Here is a 24,786-nt window from a genome sequence, read left to right on the forward strand (position 1 = left end):
TTTCCTCCAAACAACTGGAAAATAATGCCTCAGGCTGAATTCTGGAGCAGTAGAACCAATAAAAGGTTGGGATGAAACAATTTTCCAACCCAAGACAACACAGGAGGTTAGCACAATAGGTTAATGCCAGTAGCATTGGAGGTGGCTGCATCAGTGGCAGGAGTAGCTTTAGCTACTCTTGGGCCACAGAAGATAAGGGGGTTGGACAACTGATCAGAAGAGATTACAGGGGACCCTTTGCCGGCACCGGGTTTAGAACCCTGTTGCACTGCCCACATTCAGTTCCAGTTCACAGTCCCAAAGTGAAGAGGAACACTAGCATTTGTGGCTACAGGAAAGTAGGGGCCCTGATTACAGCTGCAGCATGGAAAAGAACACTTGTGGTCACTCACAAAAATAGGGACCCTGGTCTCAGTTCCAAGGCTGAAAGGAACACTAGCACTTGCAGGAGAGCAGCATCCTAAGTCACAATTCCAAGGCTGAAGGAGTGGCTGCAGGGGAAAAAGGTCCCTACCTGAGTAAAGACCAGAGCACAAGCCAGGAGAGAAGTGACCACACCTCTTTTTATATAATACCACATTGGAAGCACTGAAAACTTAGACACACTGAGCTTTGAAAATAGTAGTATGAGAAACCTGAAGTGTGAGACTGTGCCTTCTCCATCCTGAGAGCAAAGCCCAACTTTACCACAAAGTGAAAAGTTAAGAAATAGAAAAATGAGCAAAAACAACAATAAAAAGAATTTGATGATAAAAAGTTACTGTGGTGACAGGGAAGATCAAGACGCAAACTCAGAAGACCATGATGTCAAAACAGCTACAATCAAAGCCTCAAAGAGTTGGACACAAGCCCAAAAAAAATCCTGGAAGAGTTCAAAAAGGATTATAAAAAAATAAGATGAGGGGTAGAGGGAAAAATAGGAAAAGAAAATAAAATGATGCAAGAAAAGTAGTAAGAGAAGCTCAATGGCTTAGTTACAGAGGCACAAAAAACACTGAAGAAAATAACACCTTAAAAAGAATAATCGGCCTAATGGAAAAAGAGGTACAAAAATTCACTGAAGAAAAGAATTCTATGAAAGGTAGAATTGGCCTAATGGAAAAAGAGGTACTTTTAGTATATATATATATATGTATATGTATATGTGTGTATGTATACATATATACATACATACATACATACACACACATGTAATTCTTTCAAAATTAGAATTGGGTAAATAGAAGCTAATGATTTCATGAAACATCAAGAAACAATAAAACAATATCAAAAGGATGAAAAAATAGAGGAAAGTATGAAATATCTTATTGGAAAAACAGCTGATCTGCAAAATTGATTAAGTTGAAATAATTTAAGTATTAATGAACCTGAAATACATGATTTTTTAAAAAGAGCCTGAACATCACATTACAAGAAATTATTAAGGAAAACTGCCCTCATATCCTAGAATCAGAGGGTAAAATAGACATTGAAATATATCCACTGACCACCTCCTAAAAGAGATCCCAGTTAAAACCCCTAGGAATATAAAGGCAAATTTCAGAGTTCCCAGGTCAAGGGGAAAATATTTGAAGCATCTAGAAATAAACCAAATTCTGTGGAGTCATAGTTAGGGTCACACAAGATTTAGCAGCTTCCACGTTATCACCAGTGGAGTCAAGAATCACCTATCCAGAAAAACTGAGTATAATTCTTTAGGGGAAAAATAGATATTTAGTGAAATAAAGGACTTTCAAGCATTCCTGATAAAAAGATCAGAACTGAATAGAAAATTTGCCTTTCAAATACAAGATTCAAAATAAGCATTAAAAGGTAGACAGGAAAGAGAAAAGGTTTTGAATTGAGGACAAAAGAGAATGATGGATAATAATAGTGGCAGAAAAGGAATTGGTGAAGGAAGAGGGTGGGGAAGAAGAGTTGGTTTGGATACACATAGCTCCGAACCCACAACCCACACAACGGCTAGAGGGGACCAACTCACGGTGAATTCTGCACCCAGAGGCCATGGAATATTGGAGTGAGGGAGATTTCTGTTCCGGAGAGACCTGCAGGCCTCTCGCGGGGGGTCCTTCGTGCTGCGGACTGGGCGCCGGGACTGGGAGCTGAGTGCAGCCCTGCAGCGGCCGCGACACCGAGAGGAAAAGATCCCAGCGGGCTACGGTGATGGGATCTCCAGCGGCCACGCAGGTCCCTCCACCCACAGAGGGACCTGCAAACCTCTCGCAAAAGGTCCGTCGCGCTGCAGACGCGGAGCCCAGCCCAGACCTGCGGCGGCTGCAGCTCCGAGAGGAAAAGATCCGAGCAGGCTTCAGGAACGGGATCTCCAGCGGCGGCACAAGTCCCGCCACCCACAGGTGATGGGGGTTGGTGAGAGAGAGTCTCTTTGGCGGGTCGAGAGGGGAGTGGGGTACCCCCATGGCTCGGGCCCCCCCGGGAGGTAGAAGCTGAGAGGCAGCTGCAGACAGGGGCTCCCCAAGTGGGCAGGAGCCTGGATCCATTGTGGAAGGTCTGTACATAAACCCCCTGAGGGAACGGAGCCTGAGAGGCGGCCCTGCCCCAACCTGACCATCTGAACTTAATTCTCACACTGAATAGCAGCCCTGCCCCCGCCAAAAGCCCTAAGGCGGGAAGCAGCATTTGAATCTCAGTCCCCAAATGCTGGCTGGGAGGACCAGGAGGCGAGGTGGGAGTGAGGAGAATATTCAGAGGACAAGTCACTGGCTGGGGAGAATGCCCAGAAAAGGGAAAAGAAATAAAACTATTGAAGGCTACTTTCTTGGAGAACAGACATTTCCTCCCTTCCTTTCTGATGAGGAAGAACAATGCTTACCATCAGGCAAAGACACAGAAATCAAGGATTCTGTGTCCCAGCCCACCCAATGGGCTCAGGCCATGGAAGAGCTCAAAAAGAATTTTGAAAATCAAGTTAGAGAGGTGGAGGAAAAACTGGGAAGAGAAATGAGAGGGATGAAAGAAAAGCATGAAAAGCAGATCAGCTCCCTGCTAAAGGAGAACCAAAAAAATGTTGAAGAAATTAACACCTTGAAAACTAGCCTAACTCAATTGGCAAAAGAGGTTCAAAAAGCCAATGAGGAGAAGAATGCTTTCAAAAGCAGAATTAGCCAAATGGAAAAGGAGATTCAAAAGCTCACTGAAGAAAATAGTTCTTTCAAAACTAGAATGGTACAGATGGATGCTAAGGACTTTGTGAGAAAGACAGGTATCACAGAACATAGCGAGAAGATTGGAAAAATGGAAGATAATGTGAAATATCTTATTGGAAAAACAACTGACCTGGAAAATAGATTCAGGAGAGACAATGTAAAAATTTTGGGACTACCTGAAAACCATGATCAAAAGAAGAGCCTAGACATCATCTTCCATGAAATTATCAAGGAAAACTGCCCTGAGATTATAGAACCAGAGGGCAAAATAAATATTCAAGGAATCCACAGAACACCGCCTGAAAGAGATCCAAAAAGAGAAACTCCTAGGAACATTGTGGCCAAATTCCAGAGTTCCCAGTTCAAGGAGAAAATATTGCAAGCAGCTAGAAAGAAACAATTCAAGTATTGTGGAAATACAATCAGGATAACACAAGATCTAGCACCCTCTACATTAAGGGATCGAAGGGAATGGAATAGGATATTCCAGAAGTCAAAGGAACTAGGACTAAAACCAAGAATCACCTACCCAGCAAAACTGAGTATAATACTTCAGGAGAAAAAATGGTCTTTCAATGAAATAGAGAACTTTCAAGCACTCTTGATGAAAAGACCAGAGCTGAAAAGAAAATTTGACTTTCAAACACAAGAATGAAGAGAACCATGAAAAGGTGAACAGCAAAGAGAAGTCATAAGGGACTTACTAAAGTTGAACTGTTTACATTCCTACACGGAAAGACAATATTTGTAACCCTTGAATCATTTCAGTATCTGGGTACTGGGTGGGATTACACACACACACATGCACACACGCACACATACATAGAGACAGAGTGCACAGAGTGAATTGAAGAGGATGGGATCATATCTTAAAAAAAAAATGAAATCAAGCAGTGAGAGAGAAATATTGGGAGGAGAAAGGGAGAAATGGAATGGGGCAAATTATCTCTCATAAAAGAGGCAAGCAAAAGACTTATTAGTGGAGGGATAAAGAGGGGAGGCGAGAGAAAAACATGAGGTCTACTCTCATCACATTCCACTAAAGGAAAGAATAAAATGCACACTCATTTTGAGAGGAAAACCTATCTCACAATACAGGAGAGTAGGGGACAAGGGCACAAGTAGGGTGGGGGGGAGGAGAGAGGGGAGGGCATGAGGAGGAGAATGCAATCCAAGGTCGACACTCATGGGGAGGGAAAGGATCATAAGAGAATAGAAGTAATGGGGGACAGGATAGGATGGAGGGAAATATAGTTAGTCCTATACAACACAACTATTATGGAAATCATTTGCAAAACTACACAGATTTGGCCTATATTGAATTGCTTGCCTTCCAAAGGGAAGGGGTGGGGAGGGAGGGAGCTAAAGATGTTGGAACTCAAAGTGTTAGGATCAACTGTAATGTTCTTACCACTAGGAAATAAGAAATACAGGTTAAGGGGTAAAGAAAGCTTTCTGGCCCTACAACACAAAAGAGAAGATGGAGACAAGGGCAGAGAGGGAGGATAGAAGAGAGAGCAGATTGGTTACAGGGGCAATTAGAATGCTTGGGTTTGGGGGGGGGAGGGGATAAAAGGGGAGAAAATTTGTAACCCAAAATTTTGTGAAAATAAATGTCAAAAGTTAAATTAAAAAAAAAAAAGAAGAGTTGGTTTGGATGATTGGATGGTAGGATATATTTGGTTATAGACATGTTAAATTTGAGATGATAGGAAAAGGTAATAGCTAAAGACACACAAAGACAGATGAGGTCTCCAAAGGTGAGAATGTAAAGCTAAAAAGAACAAAGGAAAGAGGGAAATACACAATTAATAATCAAAACTATGGATGGGAATGAATGTACTCATTCATAAAATGAAAAAGGATAGCAGAATGGATTAGAAACCAGAATCTAACAAAATGTTATTTACAAGGGACACGTCTGAAACAAGAAGATACATATAGAGTTAGAATAGGAGGCTGGAAGAGAATCAGTTATGCTTTCACTGAAGTAAAAGAGGCAGGAGAAGTAATCATGACCTCTGATAAAGGAAAAGCAAAAAAATAGACCTAATTAAAAGAGATTAGCAGGGAAGCTGCATTTTGCTAAAAGGTGCCATGGACAATAAATTGATATCAATATCAAACATATATGCACCAAATGGCATAGCATCTAAATTTTAAAAGGAAAATTAAATGAGTTACAGGAGAAAATAGTAAAACAGTACTAGTGAGGGATCTCAACTTTTCCCTCTAAAAATGAGGTAAATCTATCCATAAAAGAAAACAAGAAAGAAATTAAGGAACTGAATAAGGAGCTAAATCTTGGAAAAGTTAGATATGATAGACCTCTAGAGAAAAGTGAATAACAACAGAAAGGAGTATACCCTGTTCTCTATACTGCCCAGTTATAGGTCAGTAAAGCTGATGATCCAAATGAAATGGATGAATATTTAGAAAAACATAAATTACCCAGATTAACAGAATATTAAATAGAATACTTCAGCAGGTTTATCTTTTAAGAAGAAATTTAACAAGCCATAAATGAGCTCCATAAGAAAAAAAATCTCAGGACTAAATGAATTTACAAGCAAATTCTACCAAACATTTAAGAGTAATACTAATATCATACAAACTAAAAAAATAGATAACGGAGTCCTAACAAATTCTTTCTATGTCACAAATTCAGTCTTGATACCTAAGCCACTGAAAGTCAAAACAGAAAAAGAAAACTATATTTGAATTCCCCTAATGAATGTTGATGCAAAAACTGTAACTAAAATACTAGTATAAATAAAAAGTACACTGAAGAAAGCAACTCCTTAAAAAGTAGAATTGGCGAAATGGAAAAGGAGGCACAAAAACTCACCAAAGAGAACTCCTTAAAAAAGTAAAATGGGACAAATGAAAAAGGAAATACAAAAGCTAACTGAAGAAAACAACTCATTAAAAATTAGAACCCACCACGTGGAAGTTAGTAACTCAATGAGACATCAAGAAGCAGTCAGACAATCCACATTCAGAGAAAGAACTGTGGAATTGGAACACAGAATGAAGCAGACTATTTTTTTCTTGTGTTACATTTTGTTTTGTTTTAGTTTTTCTCTGGGTTTCTCCCATTCATTTTAATTCTTCTATGCAACATGACTAATGTGAAAATGTGTTTAACAAGAAAGTATGTGTAGAACCCATATAAGATTACATGCCATCTTGGAGAGGGAGAAGGGAGAAAATTTAAAACACATGGAAGTGACTGTTGAAAACTGAAAACAAATAAATTTTTTAAAAAAGAATCAGTCAAATCAAAAGAATGAAAAAATAGAAGAAAATGTAAATACCTCATTGGAAAAACAAGTGATCTGGAAAATAGATCCAGAAGAGATAATTTAAGAATTATTGGTCTGCCTGAAAGCCATGATGAAAAAAAGAGCCTGGACAACATCTTTCAAGAAATCATCAAGGAAAATTGCCCTGAGGTCTTGCAACCAAAAGGTAAAAGTTATCGAAAAAATTCACCAATCACCTACTGAAAGAGATACCAGATTGAAAATGCCAAGGACTATTATAGCCAAATTTCAGAATTATGAGGTTGAAAAGAAAGTACTACAAGGAGCCAGAAAGAAACAATTTATATTTCATGGAACAACAGTCAGGATTACGCAGGACCTTGCAGCTTCTATATTAAAAGACTGGAGGGCTTGGAATATGATAATCCATAAGGCAAAGGAGCTTGGATTGCAACCAAGGATCAACTACTCAGAGAAACTGAGCATAATCTTTCAGGGAAGGAGATGGATATTCAAAGAAATAGAGGACTTCCAAACCTTCCTGATGAAAAGATCAGAGCTTAACAGAAAATTTGATCTTCAAATACAAGACTCAAAAGAGGCATGAGAAGGTAAACAGCAAAGAAAAGACAACATGTTATTCAATAAAGGCAAACTGTTTATATACCTGCATGGAAAGATGATATGTGTAACTCTTGAGAATTGTATCTTTATTATGACATTTAGAAGGGTTATACATAGACAGAGGGTATGAGTATAAGGTGACTTTGATGTGATTATAAAAAAAATCTAATAAAGTGGTGAAAAGGGATTGTAGAGGGAGAGGAGGAAAGGAGGAGACAGAAAAGGATGAATTATATCACACGAAGAGGAACAAAGACCTATTAGAGTAGAAGGAAAGAAAGGAAGGAGATGAGCACTTACCTACTCTCATCAGATTTGACTCAAAGAGGGAATAACATACTCAGGTATGGGAACCTAAATTACCCTATAGGAAGTGGGAAGGGAAAGGGGAAAGAAAAGGGAGGGGTAAATAGAAGGGAGGGCAGATGGAGGGAGGCAGGGTCAAAAGTAGAACTCTAGTGAGGAGGGAAAGGGAGAAAGAACAAAGAAAAGCATAAATGGGGGGAAATAAGATGAAGACAAAGACACAGATAGTAATCATAACTGTTGAATATGAATGGCCTGAATTCTCTCACAAAATCAAAATGGACAGCAGAGTGGATTAAAAACCAGAATCCTACAATATTTGGTTTACAAGAAATACATTTGAAGCAGAGGGATACACACAGAGTAAAGGGAACAGAGAGGAGCAGAATATATTATGCATCTGCTGAAGTAAAAAAAAAGCAGGGGTGGCAATCCTGATCTTAGACAAAGCAAAAGCAAAAATAGACCTAATTAAAAGAGATAAGGAAGGAAACTGCATCCCCGCTAAAAGGTACCATAGAAAATGAAGTAATAGCATTGCTAGACATATATGCAACAAATGGTATGGCATCCAGATTCTTAGAGGAGAAGTTAAGGGAGTTACAGGAAGAAATAAGACAACAAAACTATACTAGTGGGGGACCCCAACCTCCTCCCCAGAATTACATAAGTAATCACAAAATAAACAAGAAAGAAGTTAAGCTGAATAGAATTTTAGAAAAGTTAGATATGTTAGACCTTTGGAGAAAATTCAGTGGGGATGAAAAGGAATATACCTTTTTCTTTCTTTTTTAAAAAAATTTATTTTTAGTTTTAAACATTCATTTCTATAAGAATTTGAGTTCCAAATTTTCTCCCTATCTCTCCCCTCCCCCCAAGATGGTATGCATTCTGATTACCCCTTCTCCCAGTCTGCCCTCCCTTCTATCACTCTATCCCCCTCTCTTCTCCCCTTCCCCCTTATTTTCTTGTAGGGCAAGATAGATTTTTATGGTCCATTGCCTGTATATCTTATTTCCCAGTTGCATGTAAAAACAATTTTTAACATTTGTTTTTAAAACTTTGAGCTCCAAATTGTTTACCTTCTTCCCTCCCCACCCACCCTCCATGAGATGGCAAGCAATTCAATATAGATTATACATGTGTAGTTATGCAAAATACTTCCATAATAGTCATGTTGTGAAAGACTATATTTCCCCCCATCCTATCCCATGCCCCTGTTTATTCTATTTTCTCCTTTGACCCTATAGTTTTTCAAAAATGTTTACTTCTGACTACCTCCTCCCCCAATCTGTCCACCCTTCTGTCACCCCCTCTCTTTTCCCCAAACCCCCTACTTTCCTGTAGGGTAAGATACCCAATTGAGTGTGTATGTTATTCCTTCCTTAAGCCAAATCCACTGAGAGTAAGGTTCACTCATTTCCTCTCACCTCTCCCCTCTTCCTCTTCATTGCAAAAGCTTTTTCTTGCCTCTTTTATGTGAGATAATTTACCCCACTCTATTTTTCCCTTTCTCCTTCTCCAAGCACATTCTTCTCTCACCCCTTAATTTTTTTTTTTAGATATCATGCCTTTATATTCAACTCACCCTGTGCTCTCTGTCTATGTGTGTGTGTGTGTGTGTGTGTGTGTGTGTGTGTGTGTGTATGTATGTATATTCTCTCCAACTACCCTAATACTGAGAATGATCTCATGACTTATAAATATTATCTTTCCATGTAGGAATATAAACAGTTCAACTCTAATCAATCCCTTCTCTTACTTGATTTTCAAAATCCTTTTTGAGATCTTCCATGACCTGCAACCAATTCATATTTTTCTTGTAGGCTCTTGTTGTAGGAACTTTGACTCTGTTGTCTTCTTCTGGTTGCATGTTTTGATCTTCTTTGTTGCCAGAATATGATTCTATAGTCTAGAGGGTTTTTTTTACACTTTGTTCATTTTCTCAGCCAAATACTTAACTTTCTAATTCTTTATCAAGGTAGGACTCTGCTTCCTGTAGGGGTGGGGGTGGGAGTGGGGTTGGGTGTACTGTTCCAGGCTTCAGGGTTTTTGTGCAGCTGTTTTCAGAGATACTTCTAGAGACTTGTAAATTTTCAGCTCTTCTAAGGTGGTATGATCAAAAGAGAGGTGTTTACCCCTTTCCTAGATTGTACTCTGGTCTGTGAGTGACCACAAGCACTCTTTTCTGACTTGAAAATGTGAGGAAGAGTTCCTCTCCACTGCTACCACAAGTTCTGCCACACCAGAGCTCCTCCTCACCCCAGGACTGCCACCTAGCACTGTGACCCAGATCCAAGCAGGGCAATGCAAGAAAATCCTGCCTCAGTGCCAGCAAAGAGATCCCTGTAATCCCCCTCTGATCAGGTGATTAGCTGCTCAATCATCCTACCATCTGTGGGCCCAGAGTTCTAGAAGTAGTTTTCCCACTGACCTTCTATGCTGTCTTTGGTCTTGATGGGTTGAGAAGTTTGGAAACAGCCACAGCTGCCAGTGATTCAGTTCCCTAAAGCCTATTCCAACCCTGTCTGTGTCCCTGTGGCCCACACTGGACTGTGCTCCCCTCCCAGCCTGATGGGATAGACCCTTCCTGTCGACCTTCTGGGCTATCTTGGGCTAGAGATTTGTTTCACTCTGTCATTTTGTGGGTTCTGTAACTCTAGAATTTGCTTAGTCATTTTCAAAGATATTTGGAGGGGTTTAGGGGAGAACTCAAGCAATTCCCTGCATTTATTCTACCAACTTGACTCCTTCCTCTTCCCCCCCAGGAATATACCTTTTTCTTGGTTAAACATGGTAACCATGCAAAAATTGACCTTGCATTAGGGCATAAAAGCCTCACAATCCAATGTGGAAAGGCAGAAGTACTAAATGCATCATTTTCAGATGATAATGTAATAAAAATTACATGTAATAAAGGGCCATGGAAAGGTAGACTAAAAATTAATTTGGAAACTAAACAATCTAATCCTAAAGAATGAGTGCATCAAACAACAAATCATAGAAACAATCTGGCAAAGAACTGGAAATGGAGGAGATGCCCATCAATTGGGGAATTCCCCAAACAAGCTGTGTTATATGAGCGTGATGCGACGCTATTTTCTTGTAAGCAATGATGAAGGGAATGATTTCATTAAAAACCTGGGACAACTTGTATGAACTGATACAGAGTGAAATGAGCAGAACCAGAAGAATAACTTACATAATTATGATAACATTATAATGATAATCAACTGTAAAAACTTTGTAACTCATCAATACAATGTTCAACCACAGTTCCAAGAACTCCTGATGAAATATGCTTCCTACCTCTAGATAGAAAATAAATGAACTAAGAGTGAAGATTGAAGCAAGTTTCTTCCATCTCTTTTTCTTGCCTTTTTTGGGGGGAAGATGGCTAATGTAGAAATTTGTTTTGCATGACTATATATATTTGCAATGAGTACTATTTTTCTTGGCTTCTCAATGGGTTGGGGAGTGACATTATGGGAAGGGAAACAATTGGGAACTAATAATTAAAAAAATTGAATTTTAAATTAAAAATAGACTAGGAAGGATCGTAAAAACTAAACAGAGGAGTTTACATTTTATTCAAGAAACAGCTGGGGGCTACACCAGTTGATTGAATAGGGGAGTCACATGGTCAGATCTGTGTTTAAGGAAAATCACTTGGACAATAGTATGTGGGGTGGATTGTAATGGGAAGAGTTTGAATCAGGGAAATCAATTGTTAGAATATTCCAGATGAGAAGTGATGAGGGCATGATCTGAGATCATAGCTGGATGAGTAAAGGGAAGGAGTCAGATGTGAGAGATGTTTTGGAGGCAGAAGGAACAAGCTTTGGAAAATAATTGGATATGTGTGGTGAAGAAGTCCAGGATAAAACCAAGATTATGGACCTGGAAAACTAGAAGGATGGTGGCATCTTTAACAGAAATAGGTAAAAGTTTGAAGAGCAGGAAGTTTGTGGGAATGGGTCAATGAAAGATAAGGAGTTCAGTGTAAACATTTATTCTGAGACATCTCTGGGACATCCAGTTTGAAATGTGTAATAGGTAATATAAAAGTAAGGGTCCAAGAAGAAACTGGGACTGGATATCTAGATCTGTGAGTCACTTGCAGAGAGATGATAGTTTAACTAATGGGAACTAATGATATGATCAAGAGAGAGAATATATAACAGGGCAGAATCTCTCCAACTGCCTATTAGACCCTTGACCTGGGTGTCATGTAGACATCTTAAATTCAGTGTGCCCAAAACTGAATGATCATTTCCCCATCCTACCCTCTCCTTCCAAACTTTCCCACTACTCTCAAGGGTACCATCATCTTACCAAGGGTCCCCTAGGCTTGTAACATAAGTGTCATCATCTACTTCTCACTGTCTCTCACCCCCATATCTAATCTGGTCCCAAGGTCTATTTCACCTTTGTAATTTCTCTTGAATATGTTCCCTTCTCTCTTCTAGTAGTCCTACCACCATGAAGCAGGCCCTCATCTCCTCATGCCTGGAACATTATGATAGCCCACTGGTTGATCTGCCTGCCACAAATCTCTCCCAACTCTAGTCTATCTTCCAATCAGCCACCAAAGTGATTTTCCTAAAGTGCAGGTCCAAGATGTCATTGCCCTACTCAACAAACTCCAGTGGCTCCATATAAACCCCCCTCTTTGGTGTTCAGGTCCTACATAAACTAGTTGCTTCCTTCCCATTCCTACACTCATACCTTCTTCCTTAGCTTCCTTCAAGTCCCAGCTAAAATACAACTTTCTGTAGGAAACTGCTACGAATTCGTCTTAGTGCCTTCCCTCTGTTGAATATACATATATGTATATGTCTTTGTGTATAACAGTAAGCACCCCAACATACACAAGGGGACCTGCTACCACAGGTTCTAACATCTGCATTCATAAAAGGAAAGGCAATTTTTGAGGGGTTAACAATCACTTTAGTCAAGCATATGTATCATTCCTTTAACCAAGCATTTATACCATTCACCTAGTTCAGGGGAGTCAGAACCCTGAACTTCACAGAAAATACAGAGAAATTAAAGATCAACAGACATAGCTTCCTCTACCTGATAATAATACAACAGACAGTCCAACTGCCTCACCATAGTTACCAGAGAGGGAAGCACTGACATCTGGGTTCTCTTTAGTGGCTTCCCAGAGTCCTCATCTGGCCAAACACTTCCAGTTAGTAAGTTCCAAAATAAAACCCTCACTTCAGAGTCTTTATACACTTTTTAGAGTCAGAGGGCATCACATCCCTGGAGAACCAGTGCCTCATTAACAAAAGGCGTGGGCCTTCCTACAAATCTTCCCAGGCCCAATAATGGGTGGGAAAGATCCTCCTTAATTACATTTAAATAGAGGCATTATACTTCTTGATTATACTAAAACAAAAACGGCAAGGATCCTATTTTACTTGCCATTATAGTGTGTGTGTGTGTGTGTGTGTGTGTGTGTGTGTGTGTGTGTGTGTGTGTGTGTGTGTGTGTGTGTGTGTGTGTGTGTGTGTGTATTTTGTTTCTATATATAACTCTTTGCAAGTTATCTCCCCATTAGTTTGTGAGTTCTTTGAGGGCAGTAACTGTCTTTTACCTTTCTTTGCCTGGCACATAGTTGGTGCTTAATAAATATTTATTTGCTAACTAACTGATATCCATGAAATATTAAGCAACCTCAATTGAGTCCTCAGGTGTACTGAGTGAATATTAAATGGTGGATTGATGAGAGCACACCGATAAGAATGACACCTAGGAGAAGATGATTTTGACCTTTACTGGTGGAGGGAATGCCCTCATTGGAGGATTATTGATCCATTAAAATGAGGCAGTATTGTCCATAGATTAACATAATGTTTTATCCTCAATTTTGGTTGGTTATTTCATTTTTTAATATCAGTGGAGATGGTCATTACATTTTAAAGTAAAATTATTTGTAAACAACAACAACCTACCTGACAGTTCTTTGAAGATGCACACAAACAAGTGTAAACAATCTTGTTATTCATCATTACTACTATTTTCAGATCCTTTCCATTACCTTTTCCAATTCCTAAAGAGGAAAAAATAAAAGTTGTGTTCAGTTTATGGCAAAGGAGATAATATTTTTGAGTTAAACTTAAATTCCTTACTAATTACTTTTGTGGCTTAAAAAGAAGAAAAGGAGCAACTTATCCCAAGCAATAGCAAATGAATATTTGCTAAATTTGGTGGTACTCTGTTCCATCATTGTTAATTAAAGCAGAATTAACAGAATACATTTCAGAATGTCTTCTACTCTAGCATTTCATTTTATTTTTTTGAGCTTTTATTTAGTAATTTATTTTTTCCCAGTTACATGTAAAAACAATTTTTAACATTCATTTTTAAAATGAGTTCCAAATTCTCTCCCTTCCTCCTTCCCCATACGCCCTCACCATTGAGAAAGCAAGCAATATCAATATACGTTATACATGTGTAGTCATGCAAAACATTCATAGTAGTCATGTTGTGAAAGAAAACATAGACAAGAAAAAAAATCCTTAAGGAAAATAAACTTAAAAAAATATACTTCAATTTGTATTCAGACACCATCAGTTCTTTCTCTGGGGATGGATAGTATTTTTCAGCATAAGTCCTTTAGAGTTGTCCTGAATCATTATATTGCTGAGAACAGCTGTCATTCACAGTTGATCATCTTACAATATTGCTATTATTTTGTGTACAGTACATTTCACTTTTCATCAACCCATGCAAATCTTTCAAGGTTTTTCTGAGAGCATTCTGCTCATCATTTCTTAGGGTACAATAGTATTTCATCATAATCACATACCACAACTTGTTCAGACATTCCTCACTTGATAAACATCCCAACTTCTAATTCTTTACCATGAGAAAAGAGCTGATATATATATGTACATATACACATACACATATATATACACACATGTATATATGTGTGTATGTACATATATACATATGTGTATGTGTATATATAGATAAATTGCACACAGTTCCTTTTCCTTTTTGTTTTTTATTTCTTTTGGTATACAGACCTAGTAGTGGTATTGCTAAGTCAAAGGGTATGGCAGGGTTTTATAGCCCTTTGGGCATAGTTCCAAATTGTTCTCCAGAATAGTTGAATCAATTCACAACTCCACCAATAGTGCATTAAATCTCATTTCCCAAGTTCCCTCCAACATTTGTCATTTACCTTTTCTGTCCTATTAGCCAATCTAATAGGTATGAGGTAGTACCTCAGAACTGTTTTAATTTACATTTCTCCAATCAGTAGTGAGTTAGAGTATTTTTTCATATGGCTATAGTTATCTTTCATTATGTCTGAAAACTGATCATATCTTTTGATCATTTATTAATTGGAAAAATGGTTCTTATTTTTATAAATTTGACTCAGTTCTTTGTGTTTCAGAAATGAGGCTTTTATCAGAGAAACTTGCTTCAAAATTTTTTTCCAGTTACTATTACTAACTGTATTTCCCTCCATCCTATGACCCCCCCCCATTTATTCTATTCTCTTTCTTTTCTTACTCTATCCCTCCTCAAAAGTGTTTTACTTCTGACTACTACCTCCCCCAATCTGCCTTCCCTTCTATCATCCCCCTTTCTCTTTTCTCCTTGCCCTCCTACTTTCCTGTAGGGTAAGTAAGTTAGATTTCTGTACCCAAGTGAGTGTGTATGTTATTCCCTCTTTGAGCCAATTCTGATGAGAGTGAGGTTCACTCACTCCCCCTCATCTCTCCCATCTTCCCCTCCACTCCATAAGCTTTTTCTTGCCTCTTTTATGTGAGACAATTCACCCCATTCTACCTCTCCCTTTCTCTTTCTCCCAGTACATTCCTCTCACCCTTTAATTTTTTTTTAGATATCATCCCTTCACATTCAACTCGTGCCTGTACTCTCTGTCTATTTATGCTCTTTCTAACTACCCTAATAATGAGAAAGGTCTTAAGAGTTACAAATATCATCTTCCTATGTAGGAATGTAAACAGTTTAAACTTATTAATTCCCTTATGATTTCCCATTCCTGTTTACCTTTTTATGTTTCTCATGAGTCTTGTATTTGCAAGTCAAATTTTCTATTCAGCTCTGGTACTTTCATCAAGAATGCTGGAAAGTCCTTTATCTCATTGAATATCCATTTTTCCCCCTGAAGTATTATACTCAGTTTTATTAAGTAGATGATTCTTGGTTGTAATCATACTCTTTTACCCTCTGGAATATTATATTCCAAGCCCTCTGATTAGTTAATGTAGAAGCTGCTAAATCTTATGTTACTATGACTGTGGCTCCATCATACTTGAATTGTTTCTTTCTGGTTGCTTGCAAGATTTTCTCCCTGCCTTGGGAACACTAGAATTTGGTTATAATATTCCTGGCAGTTTTCATTTGGGGATCTCTTTCAGGAGGTAATTAGTATATTATTTCAATTTTTATTTTGCCTTCTGGTTCTAGAATGTCAGGGCAGTTTTTCTTGATAATTTCTTGAAAGATGATGGCTAGGCTCTTTTTTTCCCCGTGGTTTTCAGGTAGTCCAATAATTTTAAAATGATCTCTCCTGGATCTGTTTTACAGATCAGTTGTTTTTCCAATGAGATATTTCACATTGTCTTCTATTTTTTCATTCTTTTGGTTTTATCATTCTTGATTTATCAGAAAGTCGTTAGCTTCCATTTTCTCCATTCTAATTTTCAAGGAATTTTGGAATTTTGGAGCTCCCTTTCCATCTGGCCAATTCTACTTTTTAAAGCATGCTTCTACTCACTGACTTTTTGGACCTCTTTTATCATTTGGCCTTGTCTGTTTTTTAAGGTGTTATTTTTATGTGTCTTTTATTATTTTATTTTTGTGTATCTCCTTTACTAAACTGTTGACTCTTTTTTCATGATTTTCTTTCATCATTTATATTTCTCTTCCAATTTTTTTCCTTTACCTCTCTTATTTGATTTTCAAAATCCTTGTTGAGTTCTTCTATGACCTAAGACCAGTTCACATTTTTCTTGGAGGCTTTTGATATAGGAGCTTTGTTTTTATTATCTTATTCTGAGTGTGTGTTTTGATCTTCTTTGTCACCATAGTAACTTTCTATAGTCAAGAGGTTTTTTTTCCCTGTTGATTGCTCATTTTCCCAGCCCTTTACTTTACTTTCAAGTCTTTGTTAAAGTAGGGTTCTGCTTTCAGGGTGGAGGGAACACCATCCCAGGTTTCGGGGGCTTTATGTAGCTGTTTTATGAGATACTTCTAGGGACCTGTAAGTTTTCAGTGTGATCTAAGGAGAAGTGTTTATTATTTTCCTGGTCTACGCTCTAGTCTGTGAGAGAGGACAAGCACTCTTTTCTGCCCTGGAACTGTAGGAGGGTCCCGCATCCACTGTAGCTGCAAGGTCTGCTATGACTCAGATCCGAGTATTGGCAAAGCAACAGAGTCTTGCCTCAGTGCTAGCAAAAAGACCCCTATAGTCTCCTTCTGACCAGTTGTTCAGCCTCCTTACCATATGTGGCCTGAGAGCTCTGGAAGCAGCTGCTGCTGCTGCTGCTGCTGATTCAGTCATTCCCAATGCCTGCTCCTGTTTTGCTGGTGCTGGTGGGGCCTGCACTGGACTGTACTCCTCTCTCACCCTGGTGCAACATACCTCTCCTGATGACCTTCTAAGTTATCTTGGGTTGGAAATTTGTTTTGCTCCACCTTTTTGTGGGTTCTGATGCTCTAGAATTTGTTTAGAGTCATATTTTAAAGGTATTTGGAGGGGTTTGGTAGAGAGCTTAGGTGATTCCCTGCCCTTACTCTGCCATCTTGGCTCCTCCTCTACTTTAGCATTTTTCAAGGCAGCTCGGTCACACAGTGGAAAGAGTGCTGGACCTGAAGTTAGCAAGACAAGTTCAAATTCAGCCTTGAATGCTTAATAGCTATTCGACACCAGGCAAATCACTTATCCTTTTTGCCTCAGTTTCTTCAATTGTTAAATGAGAATAATAACATCTAAATCATAGAGTTATTGTGAGGATCAAATGAGATAGTATTTGTAAAGTGCTTAGCACAGTGCCTGGCATACAGAAGGTGCTATATAAATGTTTATTCCTTCCCTTCCTTTTTACTTCCAGATAGGGATCTAATGCAATTATATACTTTCCTGTCCCAAGGTTTTGATGACACTTGCTTTTTCTCTCATGACTCTGCCTAAATGTCCTTCTTGGTCTCCTTTGAACATTCAGCATGCATATCTTAGCCTTCATATGAAGGTACCTTTTGAAGTCACCAATATTCAGGCTGTAAAAACCTACCCACCCAACTTTATTTCTGTCTTGTTCACCACACAAATGCTTGCTATAATAAAGATGGCCTGGATGGACCTGGAACACATTTATCTAGCAGATATTTAATGAGAAGATTATTGTTTGGGTACAGATTGGTCTAAGTCTAATCCTATACTATTTTATTATATCCTAGTTCTTTCATGTGTGGCTATCTTGTTTCCCCTACTGAAATCATAAAGCCTTTGAGAGAATAACTCTTATACTTACTCATTTGTATAGTAAGATACTCAAGAAATACTAACCCGATTTTTAAAACTTTCCTTTAAACTTTATTATAGAATGTTGAGTGAATCACTACCTAAAGAAAATTTAAGATAACTTTCAAGACTGTCTATTATAGAAACATGAGCATTCTCTAATCACCTAACTCAACATATATACAACTAAAACAAAGGAAACATTTTGTTTCCAAAAGAGGAAAAATGTTTGATTAAAGAATGTTTGGTTATGTTCCATGTTTTTAACATTTGAGTCATCCTTGAACTAGAATATTTTATTGCATCTTTAACGGCCCTAGTATGCCCTCAAACAAAAGGTACAGTAATGATGAACTAGCTCTGTTTTGTAGATGTGTTGTTGTAAGGCGAATTTCACTGGCTTTAATTCAATGCAATTACAAACACTTTTTTTAAAGTGCTACCAAGTGCTAGGAATACAAAGATTGAAAATGAAATTGTCTTCAAGAGGTTTTGGTTGACTATTATTCAATATTGTACAAGAAATGTTAGCTTTAGCAGAAGAAAAAGAAATTAAAGGAATTAGAATAGGTAATGAGGAAACAAAACGATTATTCTTTGTAGATGATATGATGGTATACTTAGATAGAATCAACTAAAAAACTACTTGAAATAATTAACAACTTTAACATAGTTGCAGGATATAAAACAAAGCCACACAAATCATTGGCATTTCTACATATTACTAACAAAGCCCAGCAGCAAGAGATAAAAAGAGAAATTCCATTTAAAATAACTGTAGACAATATAAAATATTTGGGAGTCTACCTGCCAAGAGAAACCCAGGAACTATATGAACACAATTATAAAACAGTTTTACACAAATAAAGAAGGTCTAAATAATTAGAAAAATATCGATTGCTGATGGGTGGGCCAAACTAATATAATAGAGATGGCAATTGTACCTAAATTTATTTATTCATTCATTGCCATACCAATCAAATTACCAAAACAAATTTTTTTTTTCCCATTTAAGCCATGACTTTTATTTAAAAATAAAAAATTTTCTCCACTTGTGTTAGGGATGTAGCAGCATCAGGATGAATGGGGTGAGTAAGAGCTGCTAACTCTTGACTAGTCTGACTGCATAACCGACCATGGCATTGTTTTCTCTGTTGTGGGAACAGCAGGGGGTGGGGGTGTCGTTGCTCCCACAGGAGCAGACGGGGAGGAGGAGGGCTACACCAGCCACCGCACTGTGGTCACCACCAAGCTCTGCTTTGTCTGAAGTTCATTTATCCTATAACTGGTTTTTTCTTCTTTCTCTTCTTCTTCTGCTGAGATACGGTGCTCAGAGCAGATTCAGAAGTGTGGAGGGGCATCTCTGGCACCATCAGCCTGCCAAACTGGGTCGGATACTTGGTCTTCATGACGCTTTTAAATACAGGTTGGGAAAGCAGGTGTTTTAACTGTTTTTTCATTCCCTTCATCATCCTTTGTTTCTGACTCTCTTCTTGTTCGCTACGTCTTCCTCCTAGGAATACATCATCATCCAGATCTATTTCCAGAGCATCAGCAGCTTGCTGGAACCAGGCGTTGTGCTGCTTCGCACGGCTATTGTAGTACTCTTCCTTCTCGATCTGTCGTGCTAAATTTACTCGCTCCTTGATTGCTTTCATGCACTTTATTTCAATGGGAAATAATGGAATCTCCTCATTCTTCTCAAGAGTCTTGTAAATCTTCTTGAAATTGATCATGTCATCTGGTCCAATTAGCAGCAAACTGAGACCTTCCTTAGCTGCTCGAGCTGTTCGACCGCTCCGGTGGACATATATCTCTGAAGTTCGAGGGACCTGATAATGGATGACATGCTGAACATCTGGAATGTCCAAGCCCCGAGCAGCCACATCTGTTGATAGAAGAACACCATTGTCTCGTTCAGCAAACCGCTCTAGGTTTTTTAATCTTTGCTTCTGGTGCATGTTTGCATGCAAAGGAAGTGGATCTCGGTCTAGAATGGAGAGGAGTGCTGTGAGTCGTTTGATGCAGTCAATGCTATTGGCAAATACCATGGTTCTCCCTGGGTACTGAAGCAGAAAGTAATAGAGATAGAAGTCCTTCTCTTCTTTGTCGCAATGGATTTTGGTCTCTGTCAGGGTCTCTCCACAGTGGCCTCTTTCCTTGTTAGGTCTATCACCTTTGGTTTCCCCCTCATCCCAATCTTCTGTATTAGCATGTCCAGCTTGCCTGTCTTGTCTATTTTCTTAGCATTTTTCTTTTGAAATACTCTGGCAGGTGCCTGGTGGACCAAAGTCAGCGTGGCAGAAAATACAAATGTCTGTCTTTGTGGATTATACTGGCTGTCATTCAGCATTTCCAGCAACTGGGAGAGTTCAACAAAGTGGCCTTTTTCAACCATTCTGTCCGCCTCATCAATCACAAGGCACCTGAGCTGCTTGAGATTTGAGAGGTGATGATGTTGCTCTTTAATTAACTCCCACAGACGCCCACAATTTCTGGCTGGCGAGTCAGCATCCTCTGCTGTTTCTGAGGAGCCATTCCACCAACCAAGAGAGCAGTTTTGATGCCTGTAAACTTGGCTACAGCATCAATATGGTGTTTGACTTGGACAGCCAGTTCTCTAGTGGGTGTCAGAACAAGTCCAAGCAAAGGGTTATTCCTATTTCTGTGACCAGTGGCCTCTTCCTCATCAAACTCCAGCTTTTTGTCGTCTGATTCCTTTTCATCACCTGGACTGTGAGATGGGTCTTCGTCCTTCTCTTCTTTCCTTTCCACTGGCGGAGAGTTCGACATTTCATTACCGTCATCAGAAGAATCATCCACATCCACCAAGAACTCTCCATCCTCAGAATGACTCCCAGACTGCTCCTGGTTAGTCTGCTTCTCCTCCTGCCAGCGTAACACTGAGTGAATCATCGGGATAGCAAAGGCAAGGGTCTTCCCGCTTCCTGTTTCTGCAGCACCAAGGATATCGAGATTGTCTCGAATGGCAGGGGCCAAGTCCAAAGCTTGAATAGGAGTCGGAGCACTGAAGCCCAGGGAGCTCAATGCCCTAAGGACTGGCTTAGGCACGAAGAGATCCTTCCAGGCAGAGACGTCGGCTTTCTGATCATCCAACTTGGTTGTCCAACTCTTTACTTTAGAGGGAGCTTTGGAAGGAGCAGCCTGAGAAGACGGTTGTGCTTTTTTTCCTGTCTTTTTTTTCTTCTTTTTCTGAACAGTCTTGGGGGGGCTTATGGTTTCTACAGCTCCACCTTCTTGGGGACCATCCTCATGGTCTGTGTCAAGTGTATGTTTGAGTACAGCTTCCTGGGAAATTAGGCCTTCATCTGCAAGTGAAGGGTTCTCTTCCTCTTTCTTAACAGCTGTCTCTCTTCCCCGATCTGTGCCCTTCTTCCTCTTCTTCTTCGGCCGGGAAGCTGTCTCTTCTTCTACCACCCCCTCAGACACCACAGCACCAGACCTTTTCTTTCTGGGTTTTTCTTCTGATGCAAGTTTTGAGGCACCAACCAATTTATAATCATGAAGCTCTTCAAAACACACCAGGTCCTCAAGCTGCCCATCAGCAAAAACATGTGGGTCAATCTTCACTGGTTTCCACGTTCCTACAACCTTTATTCCCTTTTTCCTAAATCTAGCAGAGGGCAGAAACTGTCTCTCTTTCTTGAATTTTGTGATTCCGCGTGAAGGTGTCCGCGCCGCCGCCATGGCTCCCGCTGCCGCCTCTTCCCAAAACAAATTTTTTTATAGAGCTAGAAAAAGTAATAACAAAATTCATCTAGAAGAACACAAGATCAAGAATATCAAGGGAATTAATGAAAAAAAAAACTGCAAAGGAAGGTGACCTAGTCATACCAGACTTAAAACTATAATATAAAGTGGCAGTCATCAAAACTCTTTGGTAATGGCTAAGACAGTTGTCAATGACTATAGTAATCTACTATTTAATAAACTATTTAATAATTTACTATTTAATAAACCCAAAGGTACCAGTATAAGAACTCACTATTTAGCAAAAACTGCTGGGAAAACTAGAATATAATGTGGCAGAAGTTAGGCATGGACCAATTTTACACCGTGTACTGAGATGGTACATCATTTAGACATAAAGGGCGATACCATAAGCAAATTAGGAGAACAAGGAATTGTTTAAATGTTAGATATGGACAAGAGAAAGACTTATGATCAAAGAAGAGACAGAAAACATTGTGAAATACAAAATGGATAATTTTGATTACATTAAATTAAAAAGTTTTTACACAAACAAGGCCAATGCAAACAAGATTAGAAGGGAAGCAGAAAGCTGGGAAACAATTTTTACAGCCAGTGTCTCTGATAAAGGCTCCATTTCTCAAATATATTGATAACTGAATGAAATTAATAAAAATACAAATCATTCCCCATTTGATAAATAGTCAAAAATTATGAACAGGCAGTTTTCAGATGAAGAAATTAAAACTATCTATAGTGATATGAAAAAATGCCCTAAATCACTATTGATTAGAGAAGTATAAATTAAAACAACTCTCAAGTGCTACCTTATACCTATCAGACTGGCTAATATGACAAAACCAGAAAATGGTAAGTGTTGAAGAAGATGTGGGAAAATTGGAACACTGATGCATTGTTGATGGAGTTGTAAACTGATCAGACCATTCTGGAGAGCAATTTGGAACTATGCCCAAAGGGCAATCAAATTGGATACCCTTTGATCCAGCAATAGCACTACTAGGTCTGTATCCCAAAGAGATCATAAAAAGGGGAAAGGACCCACATACACAAAAATATTTATAAAAGCTTTTTTTTGTGGTGGCAAAAAATTGAAAATTGGAGGGTTGCTCACCAATTGGGGAATGAGTGAACAAGTTGTGGCATATGAATGTAATGGAATACTGTTGTGCTATTAGAAATGATAAGCAGGCAGACTTCAGAAAAACCTGGAAAGAGTTACTGATGCTGAGTGAAATAAGCAGAACCATCATACACAGTAACAGTAACATTGTGGAACAGTCAACTTTGATAGCTCTTCTCAGCAATACAATGATCTTAGACCATTCCAAAAGACTCATGATGGAAAATGCTATCCACATCCAGAGACAGAACTATGGAGTCTGAATGCAGATCAGTGCATTCTATTTTCAGTTTTTTGTTTTTTCTTTCTTATGGTTTTTCTCTTTTGTTCTGATCCTTCTTTCACAACATGACTAACATGGAAATATGTTTCATATTATTGTACCTATATATCAGATAGCTTGCTGTCTTGGGAAGGGGGGAGGGGAAGGAGGAAAGGAGAAAAAATTTGGAACTTAGAATCTTATAAAAATGAAAGTTGAAAACTATCTTTACATGTAACTGGAAAATATAAAATACTATTAAGTGGGGAGGGGAGGGGAAGAGGTTCTGGTTGCACCTTGACAGTAAATTGAATACCACATTACTAGTTAATCAACACATTCCTCTCTTATCATAATAATTTTTTTCATAAAAAGTCTTCTAAATTTACATGTCTTTTGAAATATAAGTTTGTTTTGAGAAGCATTTTTTGCTAAAATTAGATTTAACTCAGTCTCTTAGACCACATACGTCAATAAGCCCTAAATGAATATGTAATCTGAATATCAAAGGTCAAATCATTTAAAAATAAGAGAAATAGAAGAGTTTGCCTTTGATAATTATCATCTAGGCGAGAATTCTTGACCAAATAAAAAAAAAATAAGCTTTAATGATATTAAAGAACTTCAGCATAAACAAACTCAATGCAGACACAATAAAAGTAAAACTATCTAATGGGGGAAAAAATCTTGTATCCTATATCACTGGTAGGAGTTCAACATATATATGGACTTGACTCAAATATACAATTAAGAATCTTTCCCTAGTGGATAAGTGTTCGAATAATATGAATAGTTTTCTAAAGAACAATTGCAAATCAAAAATGCCTAGATTATACAAGTTCCAATCATTAATAATAAAGAAATGCCAATTAAAATAACTTTGCAGTTTTACCTCACACACTGCAAACTAGCAAAGTTAAAAAATGGGAGGTCAATGTTGGAGGGCCTGTGGGAAGACAGACGTGGTAATGATTGTTGCTAAAACTGAATTGGTACAATTGTTTTGAACATCAATGTGAATTTTTGAAAGAAAAGTTCACATCCACTGACTCAGCAATATGATATGCCCAGGATATCAAACAGAGAAACAAAAGGCCCATTTATGCTGAAATATTCATAGCAGTATTCTTAGCATTAGCAAAACCATGGAGACAAAGTAGGTACCCACTGACTGAGAAACAGCTGAATAAACTGTGGCATATGAATGTAGCAGAATATTGGACTAGACTCTGAAGATACAAAGAGAAAAGCAATATTGTCCCTGATTTCAAGGAGTTTATTTCAGGGGTGAGGAACCTGTAGCCTCAAGGTCACATGTGATCCTCTAGGTCCTCAAGTCTGGTCCTTTGACTGAATCCAAACTTCACAGAACAAATCCCCTTATTAAAAGGATTTCTTCTATAAAACTTGTATTCAGTCAACGGGCCAGACTTGAGGACCTAGAGGGATACGTGTGACCTCAAAGCTGCAGGTTCCCCACCCCTGGTTTATATTCTAAAGAGGAAGACCATATGCATATACAGAGGTTTATACGTTATATAAACATTTAAAGAAAACTTATGGGTAATCAATTAATCAATTAGAATATATTGTGTCCAATATGTGCCAGGCATTATGCTTTGTGCAGAGAATATAGGTTCAAAGAATAAAATATCCCCTATTCTCAAAGAATTTACATTTCAATGAGGGAGACAATAAGTACATATGAAATATATACAAATGTATTTTATAAGCATAAATTTAAAAATACAAACATACACAAAGCAGTTAAGTGCACAGTAGTTTAGGAGGGAGGG

General features: G+C 38.4%; 1 protein-coding gene and 1 pseudogene across 1 annotated transcript in view; both read right to left on the reverse strand.

Annotated features, from left to right (window-relative positions):
- LOC140504964 (phosphatidylinositol 3,4,5-trisphosphate 3-phosphatase TPTE2-like) overlaps window positions 1–24,786 on the reverse strand; it is a 111,730-nt gene that overhangs the window by 2,352 nt on the left and 84,592 nt on the right. Inside the window, exon 17 of the mRNA XM_072610451.1 lies at window positions 13,324–13,421. Coding sequence (XP_072466552.1) covers window positions 13,324–13,421 — 98 coding nt within the window. The remainder of the gene's footprint in view (window positions 1–13,323; window positions 13,422–24,786) is intronic.
- On the reverse strand, window positions 18,872–21,603 carry LOC140504960 (ATP-dependent RNA helicase DDX24 pseudogene; annotated as a pseudogene).

This window comes from Notamacropus eugenii, chromosome 5 (genome assembly GCF_028372415.1).
Source record: "Notamacropus eugenii isolate mMacEug1 chromosome 5, mMacEug1.pri_v2, whole genome shotgun sequence".
In the NCBI taxonomy this organism is placed as follows: domain Eukaryota; kingdom Metazoa; phylum Chordata; class Mammalia; order Diprotodontia; family Macropodidae; genus Notamacropus; species Notamacropus eugenii.